Source organism: Asterias amurensis, chromosome 11 (genome assembly GCF_032118995.1).
Source record: "Asterias amurensis chromosome 11, ASM3211899v1".
In the NCBI taxonomy this organism is placed as follows: domain Eukaryota; kingdom Metazoa; phylum Echinodermata; class Asteroidea; order Forcipulatida; family Asteriidae; genus Asterias; species Asterias amurensis.
Window position 1 is genome coordinate 15,391,190 of NC_092658.1, and position 26,576 is coordinate 15,417,765.

Consider the following 26,576-nt stretch of genomic DNA (forward strand, 5'->3'; position numbering starts at 1 on the left):
TTTAACGACAATGCAATTATTGTTTACAATAAATGTGGCAAAATTCACTGGTCTTTTCAAACAGGTTTTTGATTGTATTTATGTTTGTCACAACATCATGGAAGTGGGTTTACTTTGAAACATTATGTGACTTGTGTCTTGACTTGAGCAAAAATTACCTGTGACTTACTCGACTTGATCAAAAATGACCTGTGACTTGACTTGACTTGATCAAAAATGACCTGTGACTTGACTCGACTTGATCAAAAATGACTCGGGGTGGATTTTACAAAGAGTTAAGATTAGTCTTATCTCGAGTTACATGTAGGACGAGTACTCGTCCTAACTTAGGACTAGCCTTAAGTTTTGTACATCCCCTATGACTACTCCTACATGTAAGTTAGGACTAGCCCTAACTCTTTGTGAAATCGACCCCGGGACTTGACTTGACTTGATCAAAAATGACCTGTGACTTGACTTGACTTGAGCAAAAAATGACTTGGTTACAACAATGCCGCCAACATCAACCCTTTAAATTTTTGTGGAAGATAACCCTCTTCTGTGAACAATTTATGGCAACTCTGCCTGATTGGCAATTCACAGGGCATCTGAGAGCACCCTGCATCTTTTTTATAACTTCTTGAATTTAAAGACAAAAGTCAGTCTTGGCAGCCCCTGAGGGTAATAATTTAAGAGTTCATAAAATGTAGAGCTGTTGCATCTGGGGAATAGTAACCCGATAAAAACTGGAACATCAGGGTGTCTTTGGGCAATGTAGTTGCTTTCTTCTCTCCTTTTTTATTTTCGGGTGTGATGAATCTAATGTTGCTTTGCGCCATTTGATTTCTCATACATGTAGATATGGTACACATGGGAGACGCTGAAAAATCCATCTTGGAAATAAAATGCTATAGTCTTACTGGATTAAGTGTGTTACTGAAGACACTCCTGCATTAAGTTGTTTTTCTTTCATCCCCGCTGGGTTTTGCGACGGCAAGATCGGCAAGAGAAATGTGATTTTGAAAGGGTGCCTCATGTGACAGGCTTACTTTTCTCTAACTGCATTCTATTATTTTGTTTTGCCGGTTTTGTTGGTAGCTATAGCAGATATACTGTATTATTAGGGGTACATTTACATCACAAGGGAAATATTGAAGGTAGTTGAGGCGAATTATATATGTTATGGACTCATCGAACCTTAGTCCCATGGGTTATAGTATAGGGATCCTTCATCACTCTGAACGACATGCAGGGCTACAATGGTAACTCAACATCCCAAACTTGTTTGATTCGGTGATAAAGGTTGACTGTCCATCACTCTATGATTAGTCTGGCAAGACAGCCTTTGATCCTCGCTCAGACAAAATTCACATATGAAGCAATTGTTTGATTTTTAAGAAATTGGTATCCTAAAAGAGTGTGTTAGTGCTGGGTCTTAAGTTATGATTTCAAAGAGTTTGTTGTACATGTACCACCAATGTGCATCACAGCCATGCTGTTTTTGGAGACTTTAAACTTCATATCAACATGATCAAAATCAAACTAACTTCTTCATTAGTACAGCACTGTCAACACGGCCGATGCTTTTTCAATCTTGCAACTGCTTTTTCGATGAATTATAAATCCCTTAACTTAACGCATACAAACCACCTGTACATTACTTTAAAACAAAAATACATAAATGTACGGTGTTTTGTGAAAATAGACATGTCACTATTGTGCTAATGCAGAAGTCATCCTTTGTGTAATTGTTACCAATGGATAAATTGGTCTTACACATGTTCGTCACAAAAACGCAAAATGGCAACATTAGTGATACATTATTCATACTAAGGGCCTTTTAGTGTAATAGCAAAACCATTATTTGTTAGTTCCTTAAACTTGCTGAACATTGTTGTTCAACTCGGACATCGCTGAGTGAAATCAATGATGAATTGTACAATGACGCACTTGGGGTTGTAATTGATGTCAGAACTTGAACTGACATGAATGTGAGGCAAGAGTGAAAAGCAATTGTAGCGTAATGTGCGTCACTCAACATCAAATACCTTTTCCTTTTAGCCTTACGAAAGCAATTTATGATTTCTGAAATGATTTGAGCAATGAGTTTATTGCTTATCTAAGGATCTACATACATTGGATTGTGCTGAGAGAATACACTAAGGTGGCCCTGCTGTTCAGTCTGCTCTGTTCTGATTAAAGGCTCTAGACACTATTGGTAATTGTCAAAGACCAGTCTCCTCACTTGGTGTATCTCAACATGTGCATAAAATAACAAACCTGTGAAAATTTGAACTCAATCGGTCACCGAAGTTGCGAGATAACTATGAAAGAAGAAAAAACACCCTTGTCACACGAAGTTGTGTGCTTTCATATGCTTGATTTTGAGACCTCAAAATCTTATTCTGAGGTCTCAAAATCAAATTCGTTGAAAATAACTTCTTTCTCGAAAACTATGCCACTTCAGAGGGAGCCGTTTGTCACGATGTTTCATACTATCAACAGCTCCTCATTACTCGTTAACAAAGTAAGATTTTATGCTAATAGTTATTTTGCGTAATTACCAATAGTGTCCACTGCCTTTAATAGTCTCTGAAAAACTGCCTCTGCACTTAATCTTCTCTGTCGTCCTTATTCATTAGTGATGATTTCCCCCAAGATAAAGAAAGTGGAGCAAAACCCGAGCAGACCGGTAATAAGAAACACTCCAGGAAAATCCTTCTCTAATAAAGGCAATTGTCCACTTTCAGGAGGGGTGGCTGTGTCCCAGAAAAAAAACTAACCTTAGGAAACCCGAGACAAAGGGATGAAGACAGAAGAAAAAAAAATTATTTATTGAAGCATTTCTGTACTTGCAGAGTTGCCCCGTTCCAGAAAGCGCTTGACTGAGCTGATGATCAACAGCGCCTTGGAGCCGCCGTCAGTGATGAGCCAAGATCTTTATGGCAAGACATGGACACTGACATTTCAACGAAGTCCGGTGGAGATTCTTCCGTGTCCCAAAGATGCGAGTAGAGTTGGTGGCATCCGGCTAGCGAAAAACAAGATCCAGGTATGTATCTTACGTAGAGGATGCACTTATCCCCAACTGTGTCACCCTAATCCATCAAAGTCCAACGGCAGGTTTCCGATTGGTTTTGATGGACGATATACTGCATTGCTAAATAAACCTTCTAAAGGTAGAAAGTATATAAATAATAGTAAACTTGCGGGTCTTCCATGTGTGAATCTTCTCAGTGGGAGTGTTGGCTCTGAAAAGAACAGGTGTTGTTTCGTCGTAAATAAACCTTGTGTGGTGGATGCCAGACTTCATCTTTGTGAGCAAACTTGAGTTGTTGATTCTGATTGGTCGAGTCACATAGCAACAAGAGTGTGATTTTAACTCCGGGTATTGCGCTCTTTTATGCTTTGTGGCAAGTTTGCTTGAGAATAACTTTGTTGTGATCACTCACATGTTGAATCAGCGTTTACATAATGTACATTGTATATGTACATGTATAATGTACAACATGTAGGACACAGAAGAGCTATGTGGCTGAGTTGATATTCCACTTACCCTTGTGTGATGACAAATAGTTTACCCAGGGTGTTGAGTTACTGCGTGTCAAGTTTGGTAATGAGGGTAATGATTCGAAAAAAGGAACCAAGTGATAATGTAATGTCTTTATGATGCACACCTTGTATGGTGTTAAGGTCGAGTGGTTAAGAGCAGAATTCAAGTTCTGGAGGTTTAGTCATGGGATTGTGGGTTCGAATCCAGGTCACAACACTTGTGTCGTTGAGCAAGATTCTTTACTATAATTGTTCTCTTTTCCCATGTGTATAAATGGGTACCTGTGAGGGTAGACATGGTAGAAGTTGATATTTTATTTGAAAAAGCTCTTTTAGTGCAACAGATAACAGTGTTGAATGCTAACATTTGTTGCGCAAACATGGCACCAGACTATTATTTCGTCAAGCCTCAGTTTGGTTATGAGTTGGAATGGAGTAAAATCAATAATGCCACACCGTGATGAAGGTCTATTGCATCCCACTTGGCGCTGTCACACGAGACAATGTAAGCACACTCCACATCCGGGAGACATTACACTCCAAGTTATAATGCGCAGAGAATGTTTATTGTCAAAAAACCTAAAGTCAACCGTTTACTCTTTCTGCAATGCGTTGTACAATTTTTTCCCCTGGACTCCTGTGGCATTCCTTCTGGTCATGTAAACGTCTTGCAATCTCTGTTATGTCGTTGGTGGGCACTGTTGACTTGACATGTTGAAGGGATCAATCGCCCAGAGGATGAGGCAATGCTCTTTCTGGAAAATGTCTCCAGATTTGCCCACGGAGGAGAACTTTGGCCTAAGTGTTTATTTGACTTGAAAGACCCGATATTAATGAAATACAATTGAAATGCTAATGATGACACTAAGGGCTTTATTTAACCCACTTTTCTGAAGGAAACAATGAGCTTTCAAATAACTTGAGGCATTTTCGTAGTGTTGACATACTTGCACATGTGCATATCTTCTGATTTTAGATGTTCAGCAAATGTTTAAACAATGAGCTTTCAAATAATTTGAGGCATTTTCATAGTGTTGACATACTTGCACTATTGTGCATATCTTCTGATTTTAGATGTTCAGCAAATGTTTAAACCCTTCAGGACCTTGTTACATGAGACATTTTTTGACTGGCAACTTAGAGGCAACCCATTTTAGACTATTTGCATTTAAGAGACTCTTTTACAAATGCAACTCTTTTACAGATGGATACATTTTCAAAGCCTGTTTCACAGGAGCTTGGTGCTTTGAAATGGCTTTCATTATGGTTTGCTTTTTGTTGTGCTTCACAAGGTGGAAGCGCATTCATTCAGCCAGAGACACAAGGGCCGAATCCCACTTGACTTTGTTTTTAGTGTACCACAACTTTTCTGTTGAAAGACAAAATTAAATCCGATGGGAAATGCATGTTAAACTGAGCTCCCTGTCAACCTACCACGCTGGTGATGGGGTGGTAAAACTAATAGACCGAAAGAAGTCACGGACGATTCCGCACAGCCACATTAACATACATGTAATAGGGCCGCTTATAAGTCCAATTGGAACAGCTCCGCCTTGTAAACCTAAAGCTACCACTCTGTATACACACTATGCAAACGTCGCGGAATATAAGTCCAGGGAAGGCACTGTATGAATTACACCAAAGCCAGTCAAAGTACCTTTCCGCATGGCTGCAGAAAAAAAGGCCCGGCTTATGGCTATCCACTTCTCTTAATGATTAGCGTTACCTTTTTGTTTAATGTGCATTACAAAACACAAAGAACCTATGGCTTTATGCCTCTTCTGAAGGACGGAGCAATTATGTTTAAGTGTCTTGCCCAAGGACACAAGTGTCAAGACCGGACTCAAACTGTGTTTCTGCCGATAAGAAACATACATTTGATTGTTTATTTCATGACATATCCAACAGCATAATTAGCGCATAACGGGATGAAGAATTGTTCAATTTTAGATATGGGAGGAAAACCCCAATGGGGGAAAGCCCACGCAATCAGGTAGGGACTGAACACCCAATCCACATATAAGAGCTCCAGCTTAAGGTGGGATTAGAACCTGGGACCACAGAGGTGAAAGGCATGCAAGGAAATCACAAAGATAATCTGACCCCCCTACAGACATATTCATATTCATGTACATGTACATGGCAAGTGACACTGTCAAAGAAATGGCAAATCATCGATTGGGGGGGGGGGAGAGAGATGTTTTCAGAGCGTAGCACCAAGGCTTTGGAACACTACCTGGAACTGTGAAACTTTCAAACTCACTTGGCATATAAAACCTCATCTGCACAAATAAGCATTTTGTTAACTTCATATGGAACCACATTGGTTATTTAAAAGAACTCGTTGCCTTGGATCAGTCAAGTTGGTCTTTGAAAAGCGTTTGAAACCGTTTGTTATAAAATGCATATATGGTTAGAAAGATATTTTAAAAGTGGAATACAATGATCCAAACAAATTTGCCTCGAAATTGCATGGTTTTCCTTTTACTTTGCCAAGTAACCCGGCCGGCCATTTAAGGGAGTCAAAAATTTGATCCAAGGCAATGTGTTCCTTTAAGCTGGCACGATACCAAAGGAGCGTCCTGTTTTTGTGTTTTCAAAAACAAGGAGCTGCACACAGACCACATTTGGCACTATTATTTTTTCATATCTTTATTTATTGATGACCAACAGCGGTTAACTGCCGCTAAAAGTAGGCTGCATATATGAAAGATCAGAAGATGTCTATGACCAGCGTACTTGGTAACATTCATGATATAAGCAGCCAATGTGAAATGATGTTATGATGACGTCATCACATGATTTGTTATGTTTTTTTTTTCATTTTTGCCCCTTTAACATCCAATTTTGTTTTGTTTTGATATGCCACATTGGGCAAATTGCTTTGAATACACAACAAATTTCAAACTCAGTTGAGAAATTTCAATATTTTTTTGACGAAACAGCTATGCATTTGTGCACAAATGATCATGTCTAGTTTATATCTTTATTTATTGATGACCAACAGCGTTTAACTATTGCTAAAAGTAGCCTGCATATGAAAGATCATAAGATTTCTATGACCGACGTACTTGGTTACAGTCATGATATTAGCAGCCAAATTTCAAACTTGTCAATATACAAGTCTTGAGCTTGCTGGCAATCAACAAGCACATCAGGTTACACCAAAAATACATATTCAGATACAATTCCTCAGACATTCCCATCTACTTTAAAAACACAGGCAACAATTTTTTGTTTGTCTATCTGTTCCCTTCAGAGCACCCCCTCTTCCCTCTCCTCCTCCCAAGTCCCCTGGCAAAGATTATAACTGACTTTGCAATTCAGGCAGTCAGAAACAAATTTGTCTTATCGAGAATTGTATGCAAGACAGCAAAGACAAGTTGGAGTTTCCTTCCCAAATCATCTTACATGGGAATTATCCTGGGCCATAAGCAGGATTTAGTTACAGAAAACCCAACAAAGTCTCTCTGCGAGTGTGGCAAGCTGATAGATTTGACGGCTTGATTATGTTGTCTGTGTGGTCAATTCCTGCAGGGGATTATTTTCTGACCTAAAGTTTGTGCAAACATGGTAAGCTGATCAGAGAGAAGGAAAGCCTCCCTCCGGACACCCCCCCTCCTCATCTTGTCGGAGAAGACATTTTAATTATAGACAGGTATTAAATTGATGTAAAGACACAGAGAAGATTTAAATCCAACTCAATCTTAATACAATTTTGACATTATGTCAACCTTTTCATAGATCATCCCCCTGAAACATGACATTTGACGTAATTGCCAGTGTTAATGCCTGTTAATGTTTCTATATATGGTTCCAGCTCAAATCTCAATTCAATCTACTTTGTTTTTGATTTCAAATTCCTGTGACATTTAGTTCCTTCCCCCCCCAGACAAAGAGAAAAGCAATTTACTACATGCGTTTTAAATCAAAAGAAGACACATAAAAAATTGCGATGTTACAGAAGATAAATATAGAAAGAGTCATAGTGTGGGATATCTTCTTTCCTCACATAGATCGGAAACTATTTCACCGACATGTTGAAATAATAGACAGCGCACGGCTTTCTAAAGATCAAGTCATACAAGACAAATATTGGAAACCAATGTGCGGATGTTGAAATAACAAGCAGTAGAGTGTTATATTACTCTGTAGGGATATCGGGTAATGCAAGACATGATTTGGTTTGGGGGTGGCAGCAGCTTTATTGAGAATATTGCCACCTGTTGATTGCGTAGGTATGTCTGTAATGTTTTTGGGTTCTCCACTCATGGGATCGTTGTCTACTGACTGGTTGAAATTCCTACACACGAATCATAACCTGTGCTTTTTCAAAGCATGTGCTGGATGCTTCTTCATGTGCTTGTTCAAGACAATGGACACTTTTGGCAGTTGTCAAAGACCAGTCTTCTCACTTGATGTATCTCAACATATGCATAAAATAACAAACCTGTTAAGCCATAGCTGCAGGGATTGAATTGACATTATCACACAAGTTATTTTGAATGTTTTTATTTTCATTTTTTGCCCCTTTATTAAGTCATAAATTGAAGAACATGCTTTAATCCAAATTCTTTTTCTTAAACAAGCTTGATAAGTTTAACTGCTTTGCAAAGCAAATTGGCGTCATCATGCATGTCATGACGTCATCATTTGTCAGATTATATTTCCCTCAAGATATGGACATTGAATTCGATCTCACAAGGCATTTTAATAGTATTTTTAACTTCATACATGTACTACAGGACTTTCCTATTAAGATTAGTAATTTGTAAAATGTTATTGGCAAAACAGCTTGGCACTTGAAATGTGTCTAGTTTTGCATTGAGTTTGAAATAGCCACAGGAAAAATACTTTGGGCAGACCTAAATTTACTCACCCAAAGGCCACCGAAGATAAAAAATGTAGCTGGGCTATGAGCGTCAACTCTGAATTAAGATCTCCCTCTGGAAACTTGTTATAAAGGGCATTTCTTCAAGGAAAATTAAAGTTACTACCGGAACTTGAGCAAAACTCCAAGTAAAAGTATGGAGCATTCACAGTAAATGTGCCTGTGGTTAAGTTGAGACCTGCCCCCCAAATTCCTTCATAGCCAGTCATTCAGTATTAAAAGCCAGTGAGGTTCTGTCATGTGATAAATTTCCCCACAAGTTACTCTTCTTCAAATTGGTATGATATCCTTTACATATGTAGAACAATGTTGTCGTTCAGATCATTTTCAAGGCGCCCTGTATGTCTATTATGAAAAAGTCATGGACATTCATTCTCATTCTTCGAAGCAGGGTCTGGCCAATGTTTTTGATTAAATGGATTGGTTGGCATTGTAGAGCTGCTTGAATGCACTGGACGCTATTGGTAAGTACTCAAAATAATTGTTAGCATACAAACTCACTTGGCTCCCACTGAAGTCTTGGGTGGTAGGAGTGGGTGGTGTATGGGTATGCCCCATCAGTTAGAGGCAAGAAGCAATCTTGATAGAGAGGAATGCGTGGGCATTATAATTGCTGTTTACAAACCCTAATGGGTATAGAAAGGGTCGTCCTCAATCACACAAGTAATCTGGGTAAAAGGATGGTTTGGGGGTTCATGGTGATAGATTGTAGGGCAAGGGTTTGTAGCAACCTGGGTAGGGAAAATGAAAGTGCTGTATTATAGCCCAAATGCCATCTTACAGAGTGTCATGGCCGATCGGTTAAGCATTGAAGTCGAGTTCTTGTGTTCAAGTCATCGTAGTGTGAGTTCGAATCCCTATTTGTGACATGTCTGACCTTGAGCAAGATGCTTTACTACAATTGCTTCTCTTTACCTTTAGGGTAGAGGTTGATATTGTGTATGAAAAAACCTTCTTATGAAGTTCCACTGCAGTTTGGACTGTATACTCCTCAGGGAGATGAGAAAGATTAAAGAGATGTTATGGACTCAATGTTTCGGATAGTATACTCTGTCCATCGTCAGGCGACTGTTGAGACATCGCAGTCACTCAAGAAATTTATCTTCATGATGTCACCACAAAATATTCCTTAAAAATTTAAATTGTTTAACACCCTACAGTTTACCAGCTGTCATTTTACATGTATGTGACTTGTGCCCAACTAATTTTTTACTTAGCAGGCAAAAGTTGGGGTCTGGCCGGCTCAGTGGTTTTCTTTCCCTGCCTTTCACTTCTACCTTAGGACACGGTTCAAATCCCACCTACATGTATGTGGATTGGGTTTTCAGTCCCTACCTGGTTGCATGGGTTTTTCCCCATCTAAAACTGAACGTTTCTGACATGCTTGAATGTCAACGAAACTATCCTGTTGTTGGTGCTTATGCTTTTGGTAGTGTAATGAAATAAATAAAACAAACTTAAACATGTTGAAGACACTGGACACTATTGGTACATGTAATTGTCAAAGACTAATCTTCTCAACATATGCATAAAATGTCAAATCTGTTAAAATTTAAGCTCAATCGGTCGTCGAAGTTGCCAGATTTTAACGTAAGAAAAAACACCCTTGTCACATGTAGTTGTGTGCTTTCAGATGCTTGATTTTGAGACCTCAAATTCTTAATCTGAGGTCTCAAAATCAAATTCACAAAAATTACTTCTTTCTCAAAAACTGCATCACTTCAGAGGGAGCTGTTTCTCACAATGTTTTATACTAAACCTCTAGCCATTACTCGTTACCAAGTAAGGTTTAAAGCTAAAAATTATTTTGAGTAATTACCAATAGTGTCCACTGCCTTTAATCATTAAAAGTTGGTTGGTTGGTTGGTTGGTTGGTTGGTTGGTTGGTTGGTTGGTTGGTTGGTTGGTTGGTTGGTTGGTTGGTTGGTTGGTTGGTTCAAAAATGCGGTTGGGGGAATGGGGCCTATGAGATTTATCTACCGGTACTTGTTGTCAATGCAAAATATTTCTTATCATCCGTCCACCTTGCAACCATCAAGTCTTATTTTTGAACATAGCGAATTTGTGTGGTTTTATAAGCAGTCCTATGAAACCAGGCCCCAGGGGTCTTACAATTAAACGTGATGTCTTTTTGCAGTATCGCTGACCAATTCACTGCATCATATTCTTAACTTTGACTCGCCGGTCAAATTACTGAAACCTGAGCTCTGTGACCCTCCGCTTCAATTGTCAGTATTAAGTTATCAATTTGTGATCCTGGATCTACGACCAAATCCCATTTATAATTTGTCCACTTTGAGATTCTTGATTAATTACAGCTTTGCTTTGACATGAGGCAGCAGTACTGAACCAGTCGCATATAACCTGGGCCTAATTTCATAGAGCTGCTAAGCACAACAAAATTTGCTTAGCATGACATTTCTTCCTTAATAGAAACAGGATTACCAACCAAATTTCCACGTGATTTTCAGGATAAGCAAACAACAGATGAATACCAGTAACAAGCAAAATGCAACAAGTGGAAATTTGGTTGGTAATCCTATTTTAATCAAGGAATAAATGTCATGCTTAGCAAATTTTTGTTGTGCTTAGCAGCTCTATGAAACTGGGCCCTGTACTTGTTTTTTGTTTGTAAAGAAGCTTAGGACACTGTTCTGTTCATTTCAGAAACGGTGTATAAGAAAACATATATTAACTTCAAGTGCACTGTAGATTCAATTAAATATTATTTAGCTCAATTATAAAATACAGACCTACTGCTTTTCAAAACTCATCTAGCCTTGATTTTTAATAAAACCTTAATTTCAGTGGGGATTTACTTGATGGAAAAGGAGTACATGAGGTCAATGAGTAATTTGATATGAATTGAATGTACCACAAATTGTCTGGTCCTAGAGTAATGGACAGTTGAAGATTTGGTCCAGCATTGTTTTCAGTAAAACATGTCAAGCAAACACAATGTGCAACACATCTACAAACTTATCCATGCTTGATAATTCTTCCTTAAATCTGGTATCTGATTGTTTGCCTGTAAAAAACCTTTAAAAGCAAAAAATCTTGTTTCTCAAAAACTAACTGCACCTCAGCAAGTTATACTACCTTTAAGGGAAGATTTCTAGCATCATTTTCTTTTAACCATGTAAGTTTAGTGAAAATGTGTGGAGGTTTGTGTTTTGTGTCATACAAAAAGTACTCAAACCCCTCTAAAAAATGAAAATAAATTTGTATAACAAATATTGCCCTTTTAGCTCAAGAGTTAAGTTTCAGGAGAGATTCCATTGATAGACCTTATCCATCCACAAAATCCACAAGCATGCATTTGTAACTCAACACCCAAACAGTTGGAACTCAAGTTTAAAGATGTGCACAATGAAGGAATGGTGATGTGCATTGCGTGGGATTAGAAAACTCCCAAGCCTGAACACCGTCTTAAATTAAATAATGAATGAACCAGTGACTTATTATCAATCAAGACCTAAATAAATGAAATAGATGAAAGCAGAGTACCTACTTTCCTATTGCAATAGCTATCTTTGTTGAAATATTCATTAAACTTCAGTGGTCCATGGCAGTATAATGACTTTTTGTATAAATGCTCAAGGCGGTGCTTCAGCCGATTCCTTTGTTGAAACATTCATGTGCTCAATAATAAACTTTAAACATGAGCGGGGGACAAAGAAAACCCGCAGGAAGGAATTCCCAAGCTTCCTGTTAGGAGTGGTATTGTATGTCGGTAATCGAGGGTATGTCGTCAAAAGTCAGTGTTTACTGATCCTATGAATGGCAACTAGCTGGAGATTTCCCAATCGGCCGTAATTTGACAGTGCCCCATTTTGGAGCTGATGGCTTTTGACTTCTTAATGCTCATTGCCCGTAGTGTCTTCAATTTGATCAATGAATAGAAGAAGCCGGCAGAATTGTTTGTTATTAGTAATTTATCTCCAACTGAAACAGTCAATTGAAATAACTTCAGTCACAAAGTAGAAGGGATTGTTGGTAGATGGAGTTGAGGCAGAGCATTCTTGGTAGTTTTGGGAGGGGAAATTGGTTAGTTTTCAGCTTTTTATTGGTGCTGCAATATAAGTCCTTCTTGAAAAGATTTCGAAAAATGCATCGCTCTTATTTTTATTAAAAGCCAAATGCAGAAAATGAATCTATTTTGCAAAGCTGGTTTCTTCCTTGTAAGTACAGAATTGTCAATGTGTTTTCAAACTTGCTATTTTTTAAGAGTTATTTATTCCTACACAAACTTCACTTTGTGGAAATGAAAAAAAAGAACATGTACACACTGAGCTACACTGTAGGGAAGTTCGAGAAGCTGTATGTTATTAGTAAAACTAGAAAACTAATTAGTGCTAGGTCCTGAAACTTGCTGAAAATGCTAACAGTAATGAATATATCAATATTTTGTACCAAACCGATTAGTAAATTTTTGTGTGTGATTTTTATCCCTTAGGCCTACATTAGTTCGTGTTGCAACCAACTAATTAAACCAAGGTTCTGTTTAAATATATTTGAGGATTATTTGAAACTGAGTACGCAATAACAAGTTAATAATATAAGCCCAGGAGCTATGAACGCAACAGGCAATTAATTTACTTTAGTTTTGGCTCAACCGATATTTAAGGGCAAATATGACTGTAATTTAAAACCGAAAAGCACTCTGATTAGGCCACAGGAAGGCAGGTTGATCTAGTTTCGTGACCCAGATTGCGTTTAGGGTGTAAACATCAGTGAGCCCAAAAAGCAGATATTCTGACGCAAGAGAAATGCCTCGGAGATGCCATCTGGAGTTGAGATAGTTTGCAAACTAAATATCTTTGTTAATTTGGTCATGAAATGGACATAACGTTCGTTATAGGTGGAGTGCATTTTTTTCTTCTCAGAGCTGTGTTCGAGAAATATTTTTAAGTTTGCTTTCAAAAACATTGTGCATTTGATGAGCGTTGTTAAATTAATCACAGGAAAAGTCTGAACCAGATGTCATTGATTCAATATGTTTCTTCTGTCTCGTAGCTTAGCCTGTGGACGGATGTAGAATGCCAATACATGTATATTCACACCAGGGCATGGTCGAACAGTCCACGACTGTATTGCTTAAATTGCACATATTAAAACCGATTTGTCTGCTCCCAAACTTGTCATGGTAGACATGCACTCTGATGAAAGGTTCACTGAAGCCACAGAACCAAAAGAAATGATGTTTGTATATTGGTTAGCACACTCAGTCACTACAAACGGGAAATACCAATTAGTGTGGGGTGTATTGGATGGCAATGTGTTCAATTTTGATGGGGCTTCAAAGTATTGGTGACTGTATACATGTAGGTCAAAGACCCACCCAAAGCTACAGTGTAATTCTGCTAGTAATAGTGTTTTTCGGCTATGTCCATAAATTTCGTGATTTTTGACCGTACCTTTAACATGGTTAATGAGTGGACATAATTTGTTTACCATGGCTGACTGCGTGATAGCTCAGCTGAGGTCTCAAATTCAAGCTTCTGAAAGCACACAACTTTTGTGTCAAGGATGTTTTTCTTTCATTGTTCTCTCGCAGCTTCAACGAGCTCAAATTTTCACAGGTTTGTTATTTTATGCAAATGTTGTGATACACATAGTGAGAACTGTGACAATTACCAAAGGTTTCCAGGTCCCTTTAATTGTGTATGCTTTACTAACGTATATCTTTATGTGTAAGAGGCAGGATGGTGTGTCATTCGGTTTTTAAAGTTGGTCGACTCTTCCAAAAAATAACAGATTCTTTGTGAAGTCCCAAGCCCAAGTTTAAGGATGCGCCATTTTGATGCTCTAATCAAACAGCGATGGGAGTATGGGCTCTGCCTTTTGGAGTACTCTAGAAACCATTCTTATTACATTCAGTGCTTCAGAGCTAATCTCAAAACCCATTTGTTCAATTATAGAGGATGGTTCAGTCAATACTTAAGCATCCATTAAGCCGCACGGCTCATTTTTCTTGCTAAGTGGGTGTGTATTCTACAGCCTCTTTTTAACTCTCATTGTGGTTGCCATAAAAGTATTGACCAAATTCACCTGGGGCCCATTTCATTGCGCTGCCTAACCATAAGCAATTTTTCGTGTGAATTATGTAGCAGAAATATGTGCTTCAGTGTGAGCGTAGTTCACAGGTTAGCAAAAGAATTTAGGCGGCTATCTTGAGCGTTCACTATGGATTTGCATTATTACGTTATTAGCACCCATGTGTATTTCATGTTCTAACATTAGAAAGATCTCCAGTTCCACATCTTGCGCCTTTGGCACGCTATAACCTTTAGCGGGTGATCACTATACAGCATTTAGTACTTATGGTGCCCCTAAGACATTTAATTGGACGGTAAGCGCAACATTTTGTGGTAAGCAGTGACTTGTAAATATGTTTTGTTCATTTATCAGGGGTCGGTTTCACAAAGAGTTAGGACTAGTCCTAACTTTAGGACTAGTCCTAAGAGATATCAAAAGTGTACAGTTAGTCCTAAGTTTGGACTAGTAACTTGTCCTAACTCGAGATAAGACTAGTCACAACTCTTTGTGAAATCCACCTCAGGGCAGTGTTTGAGAGAGTCATTTTTATAAAGATAGAGGGCAGTAATGCAGGAGGTCATTCCTCATTTCTGAGCGCTATTAGTCACTGCTTATGATGCACTTTACTGTGAAATTTTGTTGGGTTGTAAGCACAGAGTTCCAAGCATTGCCATGCACTTGTAATTTGGGTCCCTGATCATGGTGGCAATGCACGATCAATGAGCATTTTATTGAGATCTAGGGCTGTCACATACAAGATCATTCCTTAAAAGTAGGGTATGCCTTTGGTGAACACTAAAATTAATGACAAAATAGAATTAACTGTTGCAAACTACTTACCAATCGAAAGGACCAAAAGTATAAATGCAAAAAATAGCTAAGGCCATGGCCTGACGTTTCGATCTGAGCAGAGTCTTTTTCAAAGGCTAAATAACAACACAACACAACACACATCAACAGTTATACATGTAGGCTAAATGTGACAGAAGTGCGATAAAGCATTATGTGCAACAACCTGCTACAGGAAATAAACAAATTAATGATCATACAGACTTTTTTTTTTGGTAGAGAACACTGGAGAGCTGTTATTAAAAGCATCAACATAAACATTCTTAGTCTTAGGGGTGTCTGGTGTTGTTATTTTGACGCTTGTAAAATTGAACACCGTGTTTTATCTGTCATTTACATTTAAAAGTATTGTAAGTGAAAAAGTTTTTTTTAATTTCCAGCAAATTTGGACATCCTTTTACCAAATCCTGGTTAAAACCTTGATCAGGTTTTTATGGACATTGTGTGCAAACCAGCATTTTTTTTTATCTCCAGGGCAGTCATATGTAAGATGAATAAATCCTTAACTCTGAACATTATCACTATAATCCCATGAGAAGGCCATTTTTAAATTAAAATTCTTCATTAAGCATCCAAGGTCTCCTGTCAATATTGAGGATCATCAATCATTCTGAAGTCTAATCAGTCCTTTATGGATATATAGTACAAGTAAATATGTAGGAATCATCCAATTATTGGATTCAATAGTTTGTGGATTATAAGAGATGATGGTATTGCACTGAATGGAACAAGACCTGCATTAAAGCCATTACACACTTTCGGAACAGAAAAAAAAAAGTTCACAAATTTACAAATAACTTACAGGGTTTATAGAAGGCAATGGTGAAAGACTTCTCTTGAAATATTATTCCATGAAATGCTTTACTTTTTGAGAAAACACTAAACCAATTATCAATTCTCGATAACGAGAATTACGGATTTATTTTAAACACATATCATGACACGGCGAAACGTGCGGAAACAAGGGTGGGTTTTCCAGTTACTTTCTCCCGATTTGGATGATCAATTGAGCCTAAATTTTTACAGGTTTGTTATTTTATACATTAGTTGTGATATACGAAGTGTGGACCTTTGGACAATACTGTTTACCGAAAGTGTCCAATGGCTTTAAATTTCAGGGTAGTACAGAAGTGGATTGTGGAAGTTTCATTAAGCTTACATTATACAGTGTATGTCTACACATTTTTCGTAAAAATGCATGTTCACAATATTTGTATACACAACAGATGCACTTGCACAAGTACCTTTCCAGTGGTTAGCCTAGTCAAAATTAAGCCTGGGCGACTAGTGCGACTATTGCGACTAGGGCGACTAGTGCAACGTAAGTGTCAAAGTCCCTACTTTTGATTGCCAAGTCGAGTTACGACTACCATTTTTCAACTAAATTTCACTCTTCGCCAAGGCTAACATATCAGGCTGATTATAGGAAAGCCTTGTAGACCATTGAAAAACTTTGGAACCATTAAAGATGCTATGTCAGATTTTTGGCCGATTTGACCCCAAAATTTTGATTTTAAATTCACTAGGTATTTTGATGGGGGTCGAGAAAGTTTTGAGCCATTGCTCGAAAAAGTCCGCCAATTATTAGTAGCAGTGAAATAAGTGCTCAAAATTAGTTTTTGTCGGGATCCCGACAATATATCACTTTTCTTAAGTGTTTTATAAGAAACGTTTACATTTTTGTCAAGGTTCCTGACCATTAAAAGTAAAAGTTAAACTTTTTTTCGTTAGAGCGGGTGATATTTTTGAAATACCATTCACTCCAAAAAATCTATTTTTTATTGTTTGGGGCCAAAAATCTGACATAGCATCTTCAAAACAACAAGCTTACTACTTTGAGGAAAATGTTAAGTGGCACCCACCCTCCCTTTGGAATTAACTTAAGCTGGAAATATAAGACATTTGCTTGTAATTAACTCCATACAAGAGTGTTTGCTGAGCTTTTTTGGGGTAGATAAAAGAAGACTTATATCCTAACAGAGTTTTGCTCATTGTTTCAGGCCAGGAATTTCATCTTGGAAAGGGCAGGGCATTTTTCATTTTGCAAAGGGCACTTCCATTGGGAAGTCAATGGGAAACTTTTGATGGGGCACCAGAGCCCATGTCGCCTGTTTATAATTCCAGGCCTGTTGTTCCTATTACTGCCCCTCCTCGTTATGTTCAGACTTATCCCGACAAATCAACACTATCAATTAGTCCAAACACAAAATTAGTATTGCAAACATTGTTGTTATTCTGTACAAATTGAAGTTCTTTTATCAGTTTTAAAAGTCAACATTTTGTACGTTACACATGTATGTTTTATAGAAAAATAATTTGTTCTCTGAAGGACTAAATCTATCTTCACATTTTACTTCTTGTACAAATTTACTAAGTGATGTTTTCAATGATATAGAAACTGGTAACTCTCTCAATTTTTGTATCACGTTTGACTTTTTTGCTGGGTAAAAATTGACAAAGTGATGTTGCAGTTGACTCTTTTCTGACTTATTCCAACAAAGTTTCAAATTGTTACTCAGTAGAAGTGTCTCATTACTTCCTACACTTTCCATTCCATTTTGATCAACCCTCCACTCAAGATGGACACTATATAACCATGTTCAAATAGACAACCACAGGAGAACCCTCAGTGACCATAGTATCCTCCTTCTCCGCAGGTAATTAATGGTAAAGAAGAAGCAGTGCCTACGGGTGAAACTGAAGACATAAGCTGTAGTATGGTGTTACGCAGCGTTGGGTACAAGAGCCTGTGCCTAGATTCTGAGGTTCCATTTGACGAGCAACGAGGAGTGATAAGACATATTGATGGGCGAGTCAATGGAGTGAAAGGTAGGTATTATTTCATCCAATACTTTTGCCCTTGGGTGTTTACTAGACTTGGGGGAGATTAAAAGGCAATCTTTTGGGGGGTGGTGCAAAGATGATTCTTTTGGCCACGTCTCCGCCCCGAGGACCAGTCAGCTTGATTCAATTGATTGTACAATTGATTCAATTCTTGGGATTTTAAAAGCTGCTGAAGGTTGATTATATCATTTTTTCTTTACTTGAGCCTCAAATTGTATTATTTATTAATAAATTGTATTGATTCAACTTAGGGGCACTTTCTTCATAAAGGCAGGCTTTGTAAATGTGATTTGAAAGACTTTCACATTTGAAATCCAAACCATAAAACCCCCTCACTTTAAAAGCTTCACCCAGATGTGAAAACCCTGGAAATATTTTCTACAAAACAATGTCTCAGTTACACACATAGTTCAGTGTCACCAATGTCACTAACAAAATCCGCTATAAGACCATCTCAACATCTGTACAATTGAATTTCCGAGGGTTATTTTAATATATAAATAGTATAACATAAAAAGTAAAATAAAAACGTGCTAGATCATATCACACATGATAGAAATTAACGTGGATAGAGTCCCAGTTAGAGCTTCATGAAATAGACATAAACTAGTAGCAGGTTCCCCAATGACAGGAGGAAGATTGTTCCAAATCATTGGTCCAGCTACACTGAAAGCTATTTGAGCCAGATCTTTGTTTGTAATGGGAACTTTCAAGTTAGTAATGTCAAGTGTGGACTGAAGAAACTTTAAGATAGTCGTAGTTGGTTCGAGCATTTATAAACAAACGAAGCAAGTTTGGAATTAATCTGTACTTTAATTGGTAGTCGATGAAGTTTCCTGATTGAAGGTGTAGGGATGTTCCCTCTAGGGTGTGGAACATACCAAATGAGCTGCACTGTTTTGTTCTCCTTCAGCCCTGTCCAGTTCAAGTGCTGACTGCAGCCAATATCTCAAGCATGTTTTTTTGTATTGGAATGTCATTCAATTCGTACAGTAAGCATCAGGAGGTTTGCCTGCCCTTTTGTGTGCTTACAAAAGGGGACTTTCAGGACGCTTGGTGGCAGCAGACTTACCAGGTAAAATCCAGTGTCTCTGTAATGTGGGCATGCTCAGAACTTAAAAAACAAGGGACATTTACCTGGTTCGTCTGCTGCCACCTAGTGTTTCAAAGTACCCTATTAGCAGCGCTTATTAAGTGGAAATGGTACAGTATAAACAGAAATATGGCCGTTAAGAAGCTGAATGAAATAAGGCCCAGGGCTCTAAGACTGAATCTGTCTGATGGTTGGAGACTCGTTTAGAACTGGTTGAACTGGAAACTGTGTCAGTACACTTTTCCAGAGCATGTGGAATTAATGATAATTTGATATTTTCTTCGAGTCTGACCTTGAGCCTTACAGTGAGCACTTTCCCAATCATTAAAAGCTGTACCTCTGTTGTCAATTAAGGAGATTGAAATTGTGAACATACTTTTGTCTCATGATTTCCAATCCACTTCAAATGAGATAATTTTTCACAGCATGCTTACCGTGCTTACCACCTTTAATAGATGCTAAATTACTTAATGCTTACTGATATTACCATCTTCATAACAAATAGGCTTTTAGATGAAAATTACAAGATTTTCTTTCTCGGTCATTTCCAAAGTCTGACCCACCTTTAAGTTTCATTTCCAAGTAATTTAAAGTGTAATTACATTACACATTACACTTTTAGGGGGGGGGGGGGTTGAAGTACTGTGGTGCAAAAATCAACATATACATGTATTCCTATTTCCCCAGCACTCTAAAAGTTGTTTGCCATGGCAGTTTCCAGACCATCTGAAAATTGTGAATTATACATTTTTCTTACCCCGCTCAACACTTAACCAGTAAGGATTCTGGCTAGGTATCATTTACCTCATGATATGGTAATTTCCTGTGTATAAGGCTCGGGTATGTAAGGTGCAGTACTCTTAAGACGTTGTAATATGATACAAGATTTAATGTATCAGGCGCAATGCCATATAAGACGCAACATGAGTTTTTTGTTTGTTTGATTAGATGATCTTCCTACAGTGTAACAGGGGACCTTGGCAAACTCCCATGAGGGGATACAAACGCCAAGGTGGCACCAGTCAATATCACTCTTACAAATGTTGGTTTAACGTACGATTATGAATTGCAAGTGGTTCAGTAACTACATGTAGATGAAAATACTTGTTGTAGTCATTGTGCAAATGGTTGGTTGGATTCGAACCCACAACGTTGTGGTTGTAAGTCATGTAGTCTATTACCTCTTGACCACAGTGACATCCATTACACAGGCTTACTAGGTTCCATTTAATAGCAATGTTGAAAATTTCTAGTACGCCATGTCTGTCAAGGATGACACTCCTGGCGGTAAATCAACACATACATTGTACGCTGGGGTCATTGTGGTATTCGTTACAACAACATCCAGGTTCTGTTTCTGTTATGAAATATGTTTTAGGCTTTGTTTTCCTAATACATGAATGTGGCTAATTAATATGGGTAAACCCCAACAAAAGTATGCTACTAGTTTACGGTTAACAACCTTCAATATCTGTACTATTCTAACAGATTGACATTGTTAAGCACCATCTATTCATGCTGGTTGGAAAGTAGACAACCAACATTAATGTGGTAATTACTGAAGCTTTTCATTTCGGAGGATCATGGTCATTGAGGTTTCCAGCGGATGTGACAAAACAACTCCTGGTTGTCATTGTTGATGATCAATCATACTCCATATTTGACAGGTTGTTGATTTTTCTAATCTAGCGGCATGAGGAACCAAGTAAGCGATCATTACAAACTGCTGGCAGAGTGAAATATTTCTCTTGATTTGTAATAATTGCTCTGCTCACTAACCCCGATAGTACTTCCTGTAAACAGACTCTTCGTACAGTTTGGATACAATCTGTTACCGAGTTTTGCAGACTTTTTTTGAGCTGATGTGTATTTAGGCCACCCAGTAAAATCAATCTTGCAACATCTGTTCTCTGATGTATTAGTACAGTCTTTTTTTCTAAAGGTTTGTGTTCAAAAATCTGTTGTATACAGCTTGTCAGCATTTAGTGTTTGGAAGTAGGCTAGAGCCAAAAGTGAACATTTAGCAAGTCACATTTCTAATTAGCCGATCATACTGTCGGAAGCTGTGTCCCCATTTGACTTTTTCTTCCGCTGCCACGTGGAAAGTTACTGTGACTGGCTTGGGTGTAATTCTACCGTGCGTTCCCAACTGGACTGTTTGCAGAGCGTTTTACAGCGTGGTCTAGATAGGTTTAAGGCGCAGAGCTGTTCTACCGTGAGTTCCCAACTGGACTGTTTGCAGAGCGCTTTACAGCGTGGTCTAGATAGGTTTATAGCGCAGAGCTATTCTACCGTGCGTTCCCAACTGGACTGTTTGCAGAGCGTTTTACAGCGTGGTCTAGATAGGTTTATAGCGCAGAGCTGTTCTACCGTGCATTCCCAACTGGACTGTTTGCAGAGCGTTTTACAGCATGGTCTAGATAGGTTTGTAGCGCAGAGCTGTTCTACCGTGCATTCCCAACTGGACTTATACTCTACTGCACTGTTTTGCAGAGCATTTTACAGCGTGGTTTAGTATACAAATATTGACTGCTTCGAGTGCTATGGTTAAAACTATGACTCCCGAGGTGATCCCCGCGAGCGTTCTATTTTCCCGAGGCGACGCTACGGGGATCACCGAGGGAGTCATAGTTTTTAACCATTGCATGAGTAAAAGCAGTCAATATTTATTTTATATAACACCCCAAAAATTTCTAAATACTGTACTATTATTATTAAGTTACAGACCTGAATGCTACAATCCACGGACGACGCGAACACAGATTGCAAACACTTTTACTGTGCTGCATGTAGTGTCGTGCAATCCGAAATGGTTACAGACTATTAATTTATCATCCTTGTACACGCAACGGACGTCTGGGTACTGCACGCCATGTGCTAGTCTTCGGACTAGCGCATGGCAAACCAACGCACTATCACACGGCCGTCGTCTAGCAAAACTAAGACATGTCATGTGACACGCTCTAAACCAATGAGCAGGCAGAATACTTGCAAGGGGTGTTATAAATAGGTTTATAGCGCAGAGCTATTCCCATTGTAATTTTAGCAGCCCTGTTAGAGTACTGTGGCTGCGGGGAAGTCTTCCGCGACATCTTTCAGCCTGATAGTTTTACATCCAGTCGCGGTTATATATTTGTTGTCTAGCTTAATGCTTTACCAGGTTAATGCATCGATACAAGTTCACGCTTGTTGAGAGCGGCATCCATAACATATGCCTAAATGAAATACAAAATAACTCAAAAAGAAAATAATTCAACGCACATTGCACAAAGATCTTTTCACAATCTTCTTATGCTGCTTAGGTCCATCTGTTAGCTCACAGTGGAAGGTAATACACACATTTGATGAGTTTTCACCCCATCACATTGCATACACTCTCCGAGGTATTTACTAGCTTACAATAAAATCACTTGAATAAATATCTGTTTCTCTTGATGACAATGGATTCATGCTTGATGCAATATCAACCTCCAGTTCTTCTTGTACAGTAACAGAATTGAAATTTCATATGGTAGAATTTATTGGTCTTTTCCATTGATGGTAAAATTTATTGGTCTTTTTCCATTGATATGTTTCCAGCGGGGGCCTGCAACATGATATCAAGGTTTTGACCCAATCTGTTTGTGAGTCCAAGTAAACTAGTTTCTGGAGCACAATCTCAACAAGCAGATATCGTCTATGACTTGGGAGAGCAACAATAATCAACGGTATAAATCAGAGAATAGTCCGAGGGGGTTCTGGTAATTTGGTACTCCGTTGCAATTTCTGAGATTTTGAGTTCAAACCCCTGTGGGAAGAGCCAGCTGTCTCTGGATTTAAAGGCATTGGACACTATTGGTAATTACTCAGAATAATTGTTTGCATGAAAACTTGTTGGTAATGAACAAAGGCGAGCTGTTGATAGTATAAAACATTGTGAGAAACAGCTCCCTCTGAAGTAACATAGGGTTTTAGAAAGCGGTAATTTCTCACTCAAACAAAAGACTTCAGGCCTGAAGACTTTTGTTAGGCATTGGAAAGCACTAAAGTTTGTGCAACAAGGCTGTTATTTTTTCATTATTCCCTTGCATTTTCGATGACCAATTGGCAAATTTTCACGGGTTTGTTATTTTTATGCATTTGTTGGAATGTCAAGTTGGAATACTGGTCTTTTACAATTACCAACAGTGTCCAGTATCTTTAAAGGAAGGCTCAGTTGAAGATGTTTGAGACTCCTGTGGGGATTGTACTGGAGATCAAAACGCGGCTGCATATGGCATAAATACTCATACTCGGGGGGCTGTTTGCTTAATGATACCCCACCCATAACGTGCTGTATCAAGTTTTGGGGTCGCTGTCTGTATTTGTTTGAGGATGAGATAGATGGGCTTGGCGGTGTACTATTTGGTTTGGATTGGTCGCATCCGACACTGTCTCGCACCGCAAAGAGGTTTGATGCATCATTGCAGTTAAACATGATCTGCATGAATAAACTTTTTTTTCTTCTTCGTAATCCCACATACAAAAATATGTACGCAAGAGAAGGAAACGGCTGCTGTTATTCGCTTTCTGTGATTCAGAGGTTTGTGTTATTGGTGAGTCCATCGGCACAAAAAGGAATCCAGTTTAACCGGCACCCTGGGCGGGTCTGATTTCATCTCCAAATGGTTGAAGACAATACCAACGATGAAATTCAAGCATCTTTCGTCCGAAAATGCAATTTTGCTTAGTGTATTTCGCATAAAAGGTGGGGAGGAGAATTCCGCGCCGTTTTTTTCTTTGGCTTGTTGAAAAGAGACCGGAGATGAAAATTAATCAGAGAATAGGGTTTGCGATCTGAAAGCGAAACAAAAAGACATTTATTAGATCAACATATGGTTGAGGGTGAATGGGCGCGGCAAACACCTGATGCCAGTTTGGATTCATTGCTTGAAAAACTTTCTCTTGAGTCGTTGGTTTCAGTGACACGCCATACTTGAAAACACTTTATTTTCAAGGGTCTGAGGTCTTCAAATACTGAACAATAGTAGAAATTTAAGATGAAGTATACACTTGTCTTTTATTTGTGTCTCCCGGAAACTTTACAGTCCCCTCTATAAAAGAGTACTTTGTTTTAAACTTATTTATAGAAGTATAACTGTAGAGCCACGTTCTCCTGTTTCATTTGGTTAGTTTTCAAATTGATAGAGTCAACCTTTTGTGAGTCAGAAATCCTGTTAGAGTGAGCAACTTGTACAACGGTTAGAGTTACCGGATCTGATTCCCCGGTCTGTGGACAAATCAACTTTTGTATTGGTGGTAAACTTTTCTGTATTGTGCGTGATATTTGCTCAGTGCGCATGTTAGGAATAAGATAGTGGCAGTGTACTGTAGGCACACTGGCTGAGCGTTCTGATACATTGGTCTCGTGCTTCGGTCATGTGTCTTGTCGAGACCCAGGTTTTTTTGTTGAGAGCAGGAGTGTATGAATCTCATCAGTCATGACTCTTGTGCCCTTAAGCAAGGCACAAAACCATAATTGGCTACTGCATTCTGCTCTACCAGCCAGACTCCTAGTGGATGATACCCTAAATCTTTACAAACTGTGAACGGATAACCTGTTTCTCGGCCACAGGTGTAGTTAGCAAGGTGCCACAGTTGATTTGGGTCAACAGTTCAAATCAAGTGAAGCCCTCACCTTGAAGTAGTTATGTCGCCGTGTGATATAGGTTGTATTTCATAAAAAGTTTTAAGACTTGAGTTTCAAATCCTTAAACTAAAAATTGGAGCCTTGAACAAGACCTTTAACTATAATTGCTTCTCTTCACCAATGAGTAAATAGATAGCGGTGAAGGCAGAGGTTGTTCAGATGGATTGGCTTGGTGGCAGTACATTGCAGTACAGGCTGCATACTCCCCAGGGAGCTGAAATGGTTTAAGGAATGAGACAATTGGTTCACTATTGTACAACATGCTACTTGCAGGTCAATGCACAAGCTCAAAGTTAATCGACTGCTGGTTTAGTTTGTGTATCTAGCAGTTGTGACAAAAACATGCCCCTGCTGGTGCAGGTAAAACTGCAAATGGTTTGGCCTAAAGACCATTACATGTCATGGCCTAGTGTTTAAAGCCATTGGACACTTTCGGTAAACAGTATTGCCCAAAGGCCCACACTTTGTGTATCACAACTTATATATAAAATAACAATCCTGTGAAAATTTAGGCTCAATTGGTCATCGGAGTCAGGAGAAAATAACGGGGAAAACCTACCCTTGTTTCCGCACGTTTCGCGTCATGACATGTGTTTACTTTAATCCGTAATTCTTGATGTCGAGAATCGATAATTGTTTTAAAGTTTTCTCAAAAAAGAAAAGCGTTTCATTGAATAATATTTCAAAAGAAGTCTTTTACCATTACCTTCTGTAAACCCTCTAAGTTATTTGTAAATCTGTGAACTTTTTTTTTTTGTTCTGTTCCGATCTAATGGCTTTAACAGCGACAGACAAAGCTTTAGTATTTTTGATCAGCAGAGGGTGGAGTCGAGTCTCGGTCAAGGAACTTGTGTACTTGAGCAAGTCACTTTACCATAAACACCTTTTTCTTTGGATGGGACTTTAGGCCTTACGTCCTGTGTAGTAGGAACGGTAGCATGTGAAGAGTAGGGAATAACCATGGTGTTTATGGTTCACATATAAAAAATTTAGCTAGCACCCTAGTTCAACAATGTTAGTTGCAACTCTTGAAACTTAGCTGTTTTTGGGAATGCAACATGTATGAGGCTGCATACCTAACTAATTTTCATTATTGTTCTGCGCTGTTTCAAAATCTGCGCCTTGAACACCCAGGAGGGTGGTTACGTGCACTTTACAAGTCTTATTATTATTATTATTATTAAACATAGAATATGCCTAGTAAATCTGGTTTTGTAGTTGTGATTATGCGCACTTGTTCAAGAGCTATGTATGTGTTAATCTGGTTTGTAGTTCTGAGCATGTGGGGTGTTGTGTCCGAGTGGTCTTGGGCGGTCGACTCAAGTTTTTTTAATTTATAGTATGTTGGTTCGAATCATGGCCTGATCAGTCATGACACTTATGTATTTGAGCGAGACACTTTATCATAAGTGCTTCTCTCCACCCAGGAGTACAAATGGGTACTGGTGAGAGTTGGGAGTAACCTGTAATAACCTGTGATTGACTGGCGTCCTGTCCAGGGGGTTAGAGCAAAGGAAACCAGATATAAGCACCAGCCTGATGAACAATTGTGGCTTGGGGGAGACTAAACTTTACTTAGTTCTGAGCATGCGCACATGTTCAAGAACAATGGCGTTTCATGGCCCAGCGGTTAAGAGCAACAAACTCAAGCTTCGGTGTTT

The 26,576-nt window shown here is 38.6% G+C and overlaps 1 protein-coding gene across 2 annotated transcripts in view; it reads left to right on the top strand.

The window, feature by feature from the left end:
• LOC139944322 (NADPH:adrenodoxin oxidoreductase, mitochondrial-like) overlaps positions 1–26,576 on the top strand; it is a 191,356-nt gene that overhangs the window by 37,805 nt on the left and 126,975 nt on the right. For both annotated transcript variants that reach the window (XM_071941315.1, XM_071941314.1), the window contains exons 8-9: positions 2,838–3,031; positions 17,968–18,139. In XM_071941315.1, the coding sequence (XP_071797416.1) occupies positions 2,838–3,031; positions 17,968–18,139 (366 nt within the window). The remainder of the gene's footprint in view (positions 1–2,837; positions 3,032–17,967; positions 18,140–26,576) is intronic.